The sequence below is a fragment of the Otolemur garnettii genome, unplaced genomic scaffold, assembly GCF_000181295.1.
Source record: "Otolemur garnettii isolate 467f Iridium unplaced genomic scaffold, OtoGar3 scaffold00053, whole genome shotgun sequence".
NCBI classification, from domain to species: Eukaryota; Metazoa; Chordata; class Mammalia; order Primates; family Galagidae; genus Otolemur; species Otolemur garnettii.
This window is the reverse complement of record NW_003852448.1, coordinates 2046832-2061381: the sequence shown is the minus strand read 5'-3', so window position 1 is coordinate 2061381 and position 14550 is coordinate 2046832. Positions and strand designations below refer to the sequence as shown.

Genomic DNA, 14550 nt, shown 5'->3' with positions numbered 1-14550 from the left:
TCAGACCTGAGGTCTAGCTCTGGACCAGACAAGTGCCCCTTCTGGTCTTACAGAACTGTGGTGACCACATGAGCTGATCTATATGAATGCACTTAAATATATGCCAAGTGATATACACCCAGTGTGTAAATGGCTGTACAGCTATATCAGTTCAGAAATCCCTATAATTCTGTATTTTAATATCTACATGCTTAATATTTTAATACTTAATTACTTAAGTACTTAATTTACTTAAGCATTTATTTAACAAATACTTAGTTGTTGGATATTTTCATCATTAACAACTTCTGTATTTTAAATTTAGTACTGTAGAGAGTACCATCTCCCTGAACTATACTGCGCCCTTTATGAAGGGCCAAACTATTGTTCTGTTCCACACTTCCACGATTAAAAAAAAAATCGTTAAGTACTATAATTTACTTTTATTCATTAAATGTGTAAGGAAGTGTTTTTAGAAAGACTGGAATTGGTAGAGTTGTCAAATTGATTCACACAACTGAGATAAAATCAGAGCGTAGGACGGTTAAGACTTAAAATTTTGTATGTTTATATTGGGGAAATGTGAGCTCTGCCCGAGTCTTAGGAATTTTTTTGAAGAAAAAAATCAGAGGAAATTAAAAATTCTTTAAAGAATATAACTAGATATAGTTTTTAAAAACTAGTTGAAATTTAGTGTTAAAACTAAGTCTAAGAAAGAACGAGTCTTCTCTCTCTAGCAGAAAGGCTACCTTAATAATCATTAAGTCCAGCGACCCTTCTCGCCTTCCTTAGGCAAAGTGGGGAACAAGTTACAGCTCATTTTCAGAAGAAATCCTCACAAAATCCTCTGCCTGATGCCGAACGGGGGCCGGTCAGGCGGGCCCTGGGTCGGGTCCCCAGGGGCCGGCTCGCGGCCAGGTCTGGGCGGCGGCGCGTCGGTCCCCAGGCCGGCCCGGGCCGCACGGTCTCCGCGGGGCGGGCAGGGTCAACAGGGCAAATACTTTCTCGGAATCCAGCTCCCGGGCCCACGTGGGTGGACTTTCTCCTCCTTCACAGCCCACCCTGACTCAGACCCGGCAGGTCACCCTGCCACCCGAGATGGGGCCCGCCGGTGCCGGGTCCCAGCCGCATGCAGGGATGGCCATGCGCCCCAGCGCCGCCCGGGGAGCGGCGGGTCCCCGCGGGCCGAGCCCGAGCGCCCTCCCGAGGGGAGGGGTCTGGGCGGCCGGGCGGGGGGCGGGGAGGGGCTGGGCGCGGCCGAGGTCGGTGGGGGTGTGTCCGAGGGGCTGGCGGGCAGCAGGCGACGCCGGGTCGAGGGAGCTGCAGCGTTGCGCCCTGCCGAGCGTGCGGAGCGAGCTCGCGGCTTTCTTCCCGGAGTCCACCGAGCGGCGGCGAGATGCGCGGCGGCTGCGCAGGGACCGCTCTCCTGGTCTCGCTGCTCTGGGTCTGCGCGCGGTGCCAGCAGAGGGGTGAGCCTGGGCCCGGCCGGATTCCCGGCGGGCGGGGGCGGCTGCGGGACAAAGCCCGGCTCTTCGGGGCTTCTGGAGGCTGAGCGCGCATCCCTGCTCCCCTCGGACGGGGGGCGTCGGACACGTGGGTCTCCCACGCGAGCACTGGGGGCTCGGGTGGGGTCGCCACCCTGTGCGGACGCTGCGCGCTCTCCTGAGCCCTCGGCTTCAGCCTCCTCCGGCTCCAGGGGCTGCCCACCCTCTGGCTTTTGCCGGACGTAGAGATCCAGGAGCGCAGTAGTGTTGGGGGTGACTGGAGTGGGACGTCGGGGGTGCGAGAAGGGGAGACGGCGACACCACCGTGGTCTCCGGCTTTCAGCAGCCGGGTTGTGGCAGGCAGGAGTGGCCGGGCTGCTGGCCGGGCGCGGGGAATGAATGGGAAGAAGTTGTACGGAGTCGCCCTCATTGTCCTGCGGTGCAAGCCCGACCGTCGCAGCCGGGAAAAGGCGGACTCCTCGGGGCCACTCGCTGCCTGATGGGGCTAATGGGAAGTCCATGGTGAGGAGAGCTCGCCTTGCTAGCTGTCCGGGGCGCAGATGCGCCTTCCGAAACCGCGCTCTTGGTGCAGCCCCCGAAGCTGCCAAATCATCCCCCGCGCTGGTCGACTGTGGCCACCCTGGGCTGAGGGAACCGCGGGGGAGGGAGCATTTGGCACGGACCTTGCAAAGAGTGAGAGCGAACTTCCAAGTTTCTGGCCGCGCCGAGGGAGAAAGAGAGACCTTTCCCTTTCGTTGTGACAATCCCAGTCCCCTCGCCACCCACAGAGTTAAGTCTTCGGGCGGCTCTTGTGGGCTAGACAGTCACAAATATTTGTTGAAAACATTTTAATGTATGCAACACATGACAATGGGCATCTTTCCACTAGCACAGGCTTCATTAATAAAAAGAAAAGTACAGGTCAAAAGTAGTAGGCGGAATGCGAGGTACCCTCGTGGGAAAACTGTGTGTCGGGGCATTGTTTTGCGTTGAGAGCTGCTCGGAGACGCGACTGCCTCCTGCATTCAAGCATTCACGATGAAAGCACTGGACCGGAGCTGACACGCAGCTTTTGAATAGCTGGGCGTCTGCTCCGCGAGAGGGAATTTGCATAGTTATCAGGGAGAGAAAGGAGCTGGCCTTGGGAAGGAAGACTTTGACTCTGCAAGTGGAACTCTTTGACTCTTTGACTCTGCAAGTGGCTGTCAGGTTGTGGAAAGTGCACAAGTCCCCGGTTTCCCACAGGGTGCAGAAAGAGCAGCTTTGCCTCGGCTTTTTGTTCCAAGAAATTGAAAGTCTTAGCCTGAGATGCTCTGAATGTTTTCTGTGCCTCTCAGAGCTCAGCACTGGGCCTGGGCCGTCTTGAATGGAGTTTGCAGAAAGTGGGACCGCACGGGGCTGTCCTGCTTTGAGATGCTGTGGGGAACCTCCCCAGGGCAGGAGCCTGTGAATCGTGCACACTGAATTCCACACTCGCTAGTTCACATCCCACAGCCATCAGCCTCAAATGAAGCATCTTTGCGCGAGTTTTGACGTTTTTAAGAAATAATTTTGTGCACCATGTATGTAGCATGAATGGTTACTAAGATGGTGCACTGTGATAAAATAATCTTGACCTGCAGATCATCTGCTAAGTTAGCTATCTGGTGCTTATATTCTTGCAAATGATCATTATCTAATAACATTCAGATTATTTATTATTTCCTTTCATTTCCACAGCCTGCCTAGGTTACCTTACAACTCAGGCAGATGACCCTGAGGCTCACTTTTCTTTAAAATGTAACATGATTTAAGTGAACTATTCCTCAGTATTGAATAAGAGGTGCTGTGTTTCTGAAATAATGATATGTTCAATTGCATAGAGTTATAGTCACTTTATCTCCTCTGTTTTAACCTCCCTCTTTTTTTCTAAATTAAAACCAGATAATTCCAGCTAAAGGAAATAAACTGGGAGAATAAAATTCACTTCATTCTCATAGATGGCATAGTATTCAAATTAGCATGTCCACAGTAAAATAAGTATTGCTGCATAGATTTCAAAGGTGCATTTTTCTTTTCTGTTGCTGTGTTCTCCAAGTAAAGGACAATGAAAAATACTGATCAAACATATGTAGAATAGAAGTATCACTGCCCCACAGCCTATCTATCTCAGACTTCAGCCCATTCCTCTTTCCAGACTTTAAATAGAAAGCCCACACCTGGGAGTAGTCTAGCACGATCAAGAATTCAAATGCAACAAGAACGTGGAATAAACACATGTGCTGTTCCCCATTGTCCTGCGCCCCTCTTAGAATGGCACTGCTTTAGGTTCAGTGCCGTAGCTCTCTAAGTGGGGCGCCAACCACATGCATTGAGGCTGGCAGGTTCCAACCCAGCCTGGGCCTGCTGAACAACCACGACAACTGCAACCAAAAAATAGCCAGGCATTGTAGCAGCACCTGTAGTCCCAGCTACTCGGGAAACTGAAGCAAGAGAATTGCCTAAGCCCAAGAGTGAGGTTGCTGTGAGCTGTGTGATGCTATAGCACTCTACCAAGGGCAGTGCTGAGATAGTGAGACTCTGCCTCAAAAAAAAAAAAAAAAAAAAAAAAAAAGAATGGCACTGCTTTATAAACCACTGTCATGAAATGTGCACGTGACCATTTATTTCAAAGCAATCATCCTTTAAACACCCTACCATTTTATAATAATTCTTTCATAAAGTCCTATGGTTGTTCATTTTCATTCACAGTAAATTTTATGGGGAAGATAGAAGCTGTATCTTCACACTCCAGGTGTGTAATTATCTGCCTTTACCGCTATGGCAGATTGCTCTACCTCTCTGTGCTTTAGTGTCACTGTCTGTGAAATAGGAGTAATGATAGGGCCTATCTGGAAAGGGTGTTCATGATTAAATGAAACAACGTAAGGAAAGCTGTTGGAATAGTGCCGAGTACAGGACAGCCTCCATGAGCATTATCTACGATCAACCTTAGTACTATTTTTTACAGAACTGTGTGTGGGGGGGGTCTTTTTCAAGCTATATTTTCTGGGGTGTGGAATTGTTTAGATTTTGGAGTTTGGACTTGGAATCAAATAGCCCTGAGCTCAAATGCTAGACCTGTTACATTGATTCGCCGTAACGATCATCTTCATTGCCCAAATCCATTTGGTCATTAAGACTCATTGATTTTGGCTCAGCGCCTGTGGCTCAAGTGGCTAAGGTGCCAGCCACATACACCCAAGGTGGAGGGTTCGAATCCAGCCCGGACCCGCCAAACAACAATGACAGCTGCAACCAAAAAATAGCCGGGCGTTATGGCGGGCACCTGTGGTCCCAGCTACTTGGGAGGCAGAGTCAGAAGACTCACTTGAGCCCAGGAGTTGGAGGTTGCTGTGAGCTGAGATGCCACAGAACTCTACCCAGGGGGACAGCTTGAGGCTCCTGTCTCAAAAAAAAAAAAAAAAAAGAAGACTCATTGATTTTTTACCTCCCATTTTTGTATTCTCACTCTTAACTAGGCTCAGGAATTGTTTTTCTCATTTAATGTTGTGACAGTAAGCCCACCCAGCCTCTCACCTCTCCTCTTCTCCCTCTTTACTGTGATTTTTTCTAGAAACATCTTTTGGATAACCACTCCCATCCTTGTTTGAGATTCTCCCCATTTCTCAATACTTCTTTGTCAGAGTACTTGGCTATTCTTCAATATGGCTGACTTTCTATCCTTTCTGTCTAAGCAAGTGGTCCTGGACCAACCCTCTGGGGTAAACCAATGTGATCCCCACACAAAATGCGCACACAAAATGACAGTATCCTACTGCATTGCACCAGGGTCCCCAGCCAGCCTGCTGTCCTTATCTTGGGCACACAGCTATTCATAGCTGACCAATGTTTCCCAGCATTCAGGCTGTTAAGTGCTGGACAAGTCTCTCAAGAAGTTCTAATGTCCTGGAAAACGTTCCTCGTCCTCTGGTTGCGGAAGTATTTGTCAGGTCCCCTTCTCTGGACACCCAAGGCTCTCCCCACTTGTCTTTCTAGTCTGGGTGTCTAATTAGCTCGCCAGCCTGTCTCACTCACTAGCTCAGGCTTCCTGAGGGCAGGCGCAGGTTTATCCTATTTGCTTGTTTGTTGCTTTGCCGTGTTCTTAGCAGTTAACAGCCACTATATTTAGTGCAGCGGTTCTCAACCTGCGGGTCACGACCCACAGGAACTGTATTAAAGGGTTGTGGCATTAGGAAGGTTGAGAACCACTGATTTAGTGGCTATATTTAATAAATAGTGGATATAATAATAGTATATTTAAGAGTCAAGTAACTTTTAAAAACATTTCAAATAGGTAATCCATGTCCATCCTACAAAATTCAAAAGGCATTAAAGGGTATATATAGTTATGAAAGTTAAGACTTTGCCACCTTCCCTTTTTTTTTTGAGACGGAGCCTCAAGCCGTCCCCCTGGGTAGAGTGTGTGGCATCACAGCTCATAGCAACCTCCAACTCCTGGGCTCAAGCGAGTCTCCTGCCTCAGCCTCCCAAGTAGCTGGGACTACAGGCGCCCGCCACAACGCCTGGCTGTATTTTGGTTGCAGCCGTCATTGTTAGTTTGTGGTCCTGGGCTGGACTCGTACCCGCCACCTTAGGTGTATGTGGCTGGCTCCTTAGCCACTTGAGCCACAGGCGCCAAGCCACCTTCCCTTTTTTTTGATACAGAGTCTCACTCTGTTGCCTTGGGTAGAGTGCCTCAGCATCATACCTCACAGCAACCTCAAATTCTTGGGCTCAAGCAATCCTCCTGCCTTAGCCTCCTGAGTAGCTGGGACTATAGGCACCTGCCACAATGCCTGGCTAGTTGTTTTTTTTTCTATCTTTATTAGGGATGGGGTCATGCACTTGCTGAGGCTGGTCTCAAACTCCTGAGCTCAGACAATCCACCCACCTTGGCCTCCAAGAGTGCTAGGGTTATAGGCATGAGCCACCGTGCCGGGCCTTGTCACACTGGTTTGAGGTAACTGTTGCTTTTAGTTTCTTATATATACTTCCATAGGTGTCTCTTCACGTAACGTTTAAAGCAAGTACTTTATGAAACCTACTTCTTTCCCTAACGGTGTAAGAGAGGTCCCTGTCATTTCCTGACAAACCAGGGATGCATGGATACTGGAGCCATATCCCTCTCTCCACTGCCCCCCACTGGGTGCAAGGTGTCCTTGTGCCGGACACTGAGACATCACTTGGTAGATGTGTATACTTGCAAACTTTTCACCTCCCAACTTGTGCCTTCCAAGTAAGTCTTTAATAGAAAGGTATTATTAGAGCATTGTTTCTGAGATCTTTGTGGATTTAAAAATTCTATCATTGATTGGTTTCATGGCATTGTACTACTTCTGAAAGTATTACTTACCATAGTATTAATAAACTATCTTTTAAGCCATAAGGAATTTCAAGAGTTATATTTTAGGACTTTATGATATAGAGAAATTGAGTTTGAGAATAATTCTATTAGAATTTAAGGATAAGGCCAGTCTCAGTGGCTCACACCTGTAATCCTAGCACTCTGGGAGGCCGAGGTGGGTGGATTCCTTGAGCTCAGGAGTTCAAGACCAGCCTAAGCAAGAGCGAGACCCCATCTCCGCTAAAAATAGAAAAAAACTAGCCAGGTGGGCATAGTGGTGGGTGCCTGTAGTCCCAGCTAGTTGGGAAGCTGAGGCAAGAGGATTGCTTGAGCCCAAGAGTTTGAGATTACTATGAGCTATGTTGCCACAGCACTCTACCCAGGGCTACAGAGTGAGACTCTGTCTTAAAAAAAAAAAAAAAAAAAGTAAAAAAGAAGTTAAGGATAAGTTAATGAGTTTACCAATAGTTATGATCTGTTACTGGAACACTATGTTAGACACAGAAAACTTTAATTTAAAAAAAATTCCTCATGAATAAAGTTAAGCCTTTACCTTGAATACAAAAACTAACTGATGGCAACTATATAGAACTCTGAACTTAGTTCATAGCTGAAATTTTTAGTTGCATTCCTCAGAAATGTTTGGATGAATAAGATAAACTATAGTCTCCTAAAAATGATGTATGCAGCTCATTTGCATGTTTGCAAATAATTATTTCATGTTTTATTTTTTAAATCTATCCATGGACAATTGAACCAATCAATGCATTGCCAAATTAATGATAAAAAAAAGTTCCTTCATAGAAAAAAGTAATTTAGTGGGTGGCGCCTGTGGCTCAAGGAGTAGGGTTCCGGCCCCATATACTGGAAGTGGTGGGTTCAAACCCAGCCCTGGCCAAAAACTGCAAAAAAAAAAAAAAAAGAAAAGAAAAAAGTAATTTAGTTAAGGTCATGAACTTTGGTTCTGTCGGAACCTGTCAGGGAGCTATTTCAGCATGAGACACCACTGGCTATCTGGGTGCATTGCATTTTCCCTGTCCTTTATCCTGAGGGTGACAATCAATGCCCAGAGTGACAGAATCCATCCTTGTGTCTTTGTTTTCTCAAGGCTGGCTCAGGAGAGCTTTCTTTGGGTTAACTTGTTCCTGGTCTTGCTTGGGGGCAGCAGGCAGACAATGGAGGCAGTGAGATTCCAAATCAGCTTGGTGGCTCGCATTCTTGCCTAGGTAAGCATTTATCTCAAAGTGTTAATTCAGAAATGGTGGTTGAGAAATACCCCCTCGGAGTCACCAGCATGATTTCAATGTGTGTGCACATTTTGTTTTAGATCAACCATTTGAAGTTTGAGTCTCTTCATTCCAGAAGTTATCTTTGAAGTCGGATCCATGGGCCCAGCAGGCAGGAGGTCTGAAATTCTCGTGCCAGAGAACCTCCTATATTGCTGGTGGGAATGTCAAATTTAAATCTACGAGTATTTTTGGAAAGTGCCAACTTTTCTCATTCCTGAAAGTATTTCCTGAGTTTTGTTCCATTGCTCCGTGATTTCCTGCCAGAACCTCAGGAAATTCTCTGCAACAATAGTGGTGTGAGAGGAGAAGCCTTGGGTTAATGGATCTTTTTTTGTTGTTGTTAAAAAAGAGAACATATAGAAAGAAAATATAGCCCTCATAACTCAGTGTTGATTATGATACACCACACATTGAAATGTCTTCCAACCTTTTAGCAATGGCAGAAGTTTACCCACAAAATGTGGTTATCTTGTTATCTCAGGCCAAGGACAAAGAATTCTTTCCTTCTTCCGGACGTGTCCCCTCCCGATTTCTCCCCGTTCCTGCCATTCATGGAGGTACCTTGGCTTCATCTGCCTTTTCGTTCCTTTTCTGTATCTCCTTATCCAAATTGTCTCCGTGAATTTTTGTTTCTTTCTTTAAAAAAGTTGATTATTTTTTGTTTCTATTACCACTGCTCACCAGCTGTCAAAACTGGCTTTATACAATAATAACCACTCTTTCCTATTTCGGAATGTTAGGAGGTACACATGTTCTGTGATAGAGCTTTTGTACAGATGGAGTCAGTGTTATACACGTCAATTTACCCTTCACCCAGATACTGTGCGTGATAACAGCCACCTTTAGTGTGTCCCTGACAGCAGCTAATGTCCTTTACTTAATCTAGTCCCACACTGCATTTGGACAAACCCTGCTAAAACTCTGCCTTCCTCCCCACCACACCCTCACCCCCACTGTTTCCAGCTCCTGCCCACCTGCTGCGACCCTCCAGAATGCCTCCTGTTCGGTCCCAGCTAACCAGCCATGTGTGCGCTTTTCAGTATCTGCAGTGCCACTTTTCATTGTAGAGAGACACAGGTCTGGCTCACCGCACACTCACTGCTATGTTGACCTACAGCCGCAGGATTTTGTTGTATGACTCCCTTGCCTAGGATGCAACCCCCCCACCCCCCACGTTCCACCTAAAACCTAACCCAACCACTCAGGCACAGCCTACAACATGCTGGCAAGGACAGCCTTGTGACCGTGGCTTGTATCAACTCTTCTTTCTAAGTTTGCCTTGTATTTTGTGATAAATCAGGATTCCCAAGCAGAGTAGCCATCTGGCCCCCTTTGGGATGGCTGGCCTGAAATGCCATCAGCCAGTGTCCAAAGAAAAAGGACATTCTCTTTCAAGGTCTTTCTAATGCTAAGACCTGGGTTGTGGCAGTTAGAGGGTAGTCACACCCTCAGATTTTTCAGAGGTGACCTCAGCGGTCATGCAACCTGTTTTCTGGCGCTGGGTTGTAACCTAGTCCTGTGTCCTGGCTTTCTAGGTACGAGGTCCTTCAGTCTCCTAGATTTTGTACCACTCAAGGGGACTGCTGTTCAGTTGGTCTGGGTATAATCTAAACTTTGTGTTTCCAGAGCCTTAATCTCATTTGTATCCAGAGGCACAGGGCTTTTATGATGGGAATTCTAGGTTTAACAGCTGTTTTCCAGAACTACCTCTGCCATGTGGCTGACCTGCCACCTGTCCCAGCTGCTGTTTCCCCAGTGGGCTAACTCCCCAGTCTGTCCTCTCAGCTCTTTTTTTCTGAATCCCCAACCCTGGTATTTTGTGTAAATTCAGTTTTCTCAACTCTTTATAATTCTACCCCTGACTTCCTGGGCATACTTTCGTTCATTCTGGAAGTTTGGAGTGGGAAGAATTGGAGATACTCACCCCTCACCCACTTGTGAATGCCACTGTATGCTTCCATGCTTTTCTTTAAGAAAGTTACAATTTTTTTTTTTTTTTTTGGCCAGGGCTGGGTTTGAGCCCACTACCTCTGTCATGTGGGGCGGGCTCCCTACCCTTCTGAGCCACAGGCGCCGCCCAGAGTTAGAATTTTAAAGAGTTATCACCTTCTTACAGAAGGGAACAGTAGTCCTGCGGGACTGTTGTGGGACTGTTGCGGCTTTTCTTCGTTTTCCCTTCTTTTCACGTGCTCACGCATTCGTTTGTTTGCTCATTGGCACACGCACCAGGTGCAGGGCTGGGGTGTCCAGAGGTGGGGCGTCTGGAGGACCCGTTCTCAGCTGCCTTCCTCACTGTGAATCCAGGACAGTCCTTGACATTCCCAGTGGATATGGAAAAGTGCATATATCAGATACTTTCTCCTTAAGAAAGGACCGTCACGGAAGGAGTAGAGGGATTGGAGTTGCGTTACTGTGTGACATTATCATGTGTATATTTGTGTAAGTTCACAGTGAAATGAGTGGACCAATTTGTGGGCAGGGGAGGGGGCAGAGAGGCGCTCAGCACTGCTGGCTGTGATACCGGGGTCCCAGGATCATCTTCTGTGGGAGACACCACTGTGGGGTGATGGCTGCTCCCTCAGGCTTCCATTCTTCCATGGAGGACTCAGAGCTCATCTGCTTAGCCATCTTTTCTGAGTGTTCTGGGAGAGCAGGTTCAAACAGTCACTCTGTGGGCTGCACATTAGATGATAATAATGTCCATGCCCAGCTCCTACCCTAGGGATTATCAATTTGTTTCTTCTGTGGTAGGGTCCAGTCATTTGCATTTCAAAAATGCTTCCCCAGTGATTCCAGGATGCAGCCAAGGCTGAGAACCTCTCAGCTAGTGTCATAAACTGTGCTGGTGAACGCGTGTGCACAGCAATGCCAGTCGTGGGATGGGGAGGCAAGACCTGCGGTCACCCCTCACTTATCTCTGGGGTGTGAGTCAAGGCATTGACCTGCCAGCCTGCCGTGGCCCAGCCTTGTGCTTTGTGACGGCCGTCGACCTCGATGGCTGACTCTCCTCGCCTCCTGTCTCATGCTGTTCCTCCTGCTCTGTGAGGTGGCATGGTGAGACGCACACCTCCGAGTCCTGTGCAGTCCCCATGCCTGTAGCCCAGAGCAGGGAGGCTGCTTGGGGCAACTCAGTTCCTTCTGCGTCCCCTGAGCCCTTTAGGTCATGTTTTTCAGTTGATGCTTAATTGTCATGTTTGTGTTTGAATGAGCACAGTTCAATCTTGCTTTTCTGGTTATTCCCCAAGTCTCTTTTTTCTTTTAAAAACACTCCTGGTCAGATAGGAAGTTTATTTATTTTATTTTATTTTTGAGACAGTCTCACTTTGTCGCCCCTGGTAGAGTGCAGTGGCGTCATAGCTCATAGCAACCTCAGACTCCTGGATCAAGTGATCCTCTTGCCTCAGCCTCCCGAGTACCTGGGACTATAGGCGCCCACCACAACGCCTGGCTATTTTTAGAGATAGGGGTCTCACTCGTGCTCAGGCTGGTCTTGAATTTGTGAGCTCAGGCAATCCACCGGCCTCAGCCTCCCAGAGTGCTAGGATTATAGGTGTGAGCCACCGCACCGGGCCCAGATAGGAAGTTTAGAGTCTCATGTTTTGGGGTAAGGTCCAACATTGCAGAATTGGGTGGTTGATTGGTTGAACTGTGCATTCTTTAGTTGATCCGAAATGTGTGAAGTCCCTTCTGCATTCAGGCATTACCCTGAGCTGTGTGCCTCCTTTCCCAGGCCTTTACATGAGTGAGCCGCAGGAAGATCTTCCCTGGCATTACCTGGGCAGTCACGTCTCCTCCAACCTGCTGGTCTTTTCTTGCACCTGCTCAGACCTCAGGTCTGCTGTCCTCACACACCTGCTGCTCCCAGCTTCTCTGCACTTGTCTTCAGTTGGTTCTTCATTGCGGACTTGCTTTCCTGGCCACGTTCAGATGTGTTTGTCAGTCTTTGGCTTATCGTTTCCCTTCTAGCTCTGCCTAACAAAATAAGAGCCTTTCTATCCACATGCCCAACACACACAGATATACATAGACACAGTCATACTGCCTGCACTGACCTTGCAGATAGCTCCCTCCTGGCTACCAGAGAACTACTTCACTTACTAACCCCAGAACCCCAGACTGAGCAGAGCCAGAATCCGGAGCACCTGGGCCCATCTCCTGGGGTTGGACAGGTTTTGCTGGAAGGGCCATCCCAGCTGTTGCTAGTGCTAAGGGGAAGTCTACTGTCACCCATAAAGCAATTTTGAAGAGCTCAGAAGGTTGGCAACTTCCAAAGTTCCCCATGAGTTATAGGTCTGTGACTGTGAGTCCACCACTTACCCCGTCCCTGTAGAGTCACTGCAGGGGCGTCTCAGTCTCTACCTGGTGGGACTGATGAGGCCCTCTGGGGTCTCACCCATCAGGCCGCTCTGCGGCCTTTTCTCCCCATTACCTGGTGTCCATTCTATAATATCTGTGGTCCCATAATGTAACATGGTGACCTTTCTTCTACCTGTGGTGCTCTCTCTCACTTACTCCATCTGCCCTATCATTCCTCTTACAGTCTCCAAACACAGATCACACTGTAACTGGTTTTTGTTTTTGTTTTGAGACAGTGTTCCACTCTGTTGCCCTAGGTAGAGTGCCCTGGTGTCATAGCACACAGCAACCTCAAACTCCTAGGCACAAGCTATCCTCCTTCCTTATCCTCCCACGTAGCTGGTATTACAGGCACCCACCACAATGCTGGGCTAGGTTTTCTGTGTTTAGTAGAGATGGGGTTTAGCTGCTGCTCAGGCTGCTCTCAAACTCCTGAGCTCAAGGGATCTACCCACCTCAGCCTCCCAGAGTGCTGGGATTACAGGCATGAACCACTGCACCAGGATGCTCTGTAACTATTTGTTATCCTGCCTGTCTGTCCTTGAGGGCAGAAGTGTTCGCTCATGGTTCTAACAACCTAGCACAGTGCCTGGCGCACAGTGTTGATTCTCTAAATATTTGTTGGATGAATGGATGTCCCAGCACAAACAAGCAACAGGGGTTAGAGAGGAATCCAGTGGGCATTATTTAGAGATCCTGGCAGACAGGCTGTTGGGATTAGGGGAGTCACTAGTGAGAATGGAGTGCTTCTGTGCTGGGAAGGCTGGAGGCTCCCACGGGAAGGCTGGGGGACCTTGGTGTGTCACCCAAACGGGATTTGGATACAGGGAACAAGGAAGAATCTAGGCAGCCAAACTAGGGCAGAGGGTAGACAAACATTTTGGGGACCAGGGTCTCAATCCCCATTCTCAACCAGAACACATCAGCAGGAACGACCAAGAAACAAGAAGTGCCGATACTGTCTGTGCTCACAGGGGGCGGAGAAGAGCCACACAGTCTGGTAACCAGGGGGACCTGGATGACTTGAAGAGATTATTAATCTGGGTGGTTTTTTTTTCAGTTTTCATCTGCCAATCAAATAAAAGAAAACATGGGTTGTGCTCTTGTAACTGGATGTTACCGATGATGGACATTCCATTCAGCCTCAAAACTCAGATTATAGTCAAGTAGTCAATAAAAACTTGTTTCTGGATTTGGAGCCACTGATTTCTAGGCATCTTAAGCCAACAGTTCCTTAACTTATATAATCAATATGTATTGTTGACTTTCTAGAATGTGCCCCACACCGGGGACAGGGCACCTTGTACCCTGGTCCCAGAGCTTGTTGTGAAGCAAGCATGAAAAATGTCCACGGATCCTTCTGAGTGGGTTCTTCATTCCTGTTGAAGGAGAGATTTCTGTTTCTGAATGTCTCAAACACCAGATAGCTCCACTTACTGGTTTAGAGTAGTTATCTTCATCAACAGAAAGAGAATTCTGATTAAACACTGCATTTCTACTGCATGGAGCCTCCTTTTAGGAGGGTGTTGTGTGTGACTTCAGGCTTGTTGGCATCTGCTGAGTAGTTATATTTTCATATAAAGTAGAGGTTTTTGTAAAGGCACTCTACCTGCCTGGCTCTAAAGGACTTTGTTTAAGTGAGGGAACAGCTGTCCTCCTTCAGGCATTCTGGCTAAGACATCCTCCTCTTCTTAGGAACGGAACAAAGGCATACAGAATTTATGCCACAGATGGATTTTTGTTTGATAAAAATCACTTATTGCTGAATGAAAGAATAGCCTATTCTCTTTGGAAATATGAGCATACCATCTCCTGTGTCTTTAGTGGTTTCTAACTTTGTTGGTTTAGTTTTAATTATTACAATTGACTAAATTAGACTGGGCCTCATTTTATGTGGTCAAACTTCCCCCAAAAATCCGTGTGTAGGATGTTTTTCTATCAACTCCCGCAGTAAAATAATTCCAAAATAATATTTGAGGGAACCAGCTAGTAAAGAGAACAAACGACCCATTAGTTACCTCTGTCAACTGGTCTAAGTCAGTTTAACTATATACAATGTTTGGGGTGTTTTTTTTTT

General features: G+C 47.4%; 1 protein-coding gene across 1 annotated transcript in view; it reads left to right on the top strand.

Annotated features, from left to right (window-relative positions):
• The first annotated feature begins 2403 nt into the window (after positions 1-2403).
• Positions 2404-14550, top strand: part of LAMA1 (laminin subunit alpha 1) — a 158742-nt gene continuing 146595 nt past the window's right edge. Inside the window, exon 1 of the mRNA XM_012806468.1 lies at positions 2404-2410. Within this exon, the coding sequence (XP_012661922.1) occupies positions 2404-2410 (7 nt within the window). The remainder of the gene's footprint in view (positions 2411-14550) is intronic.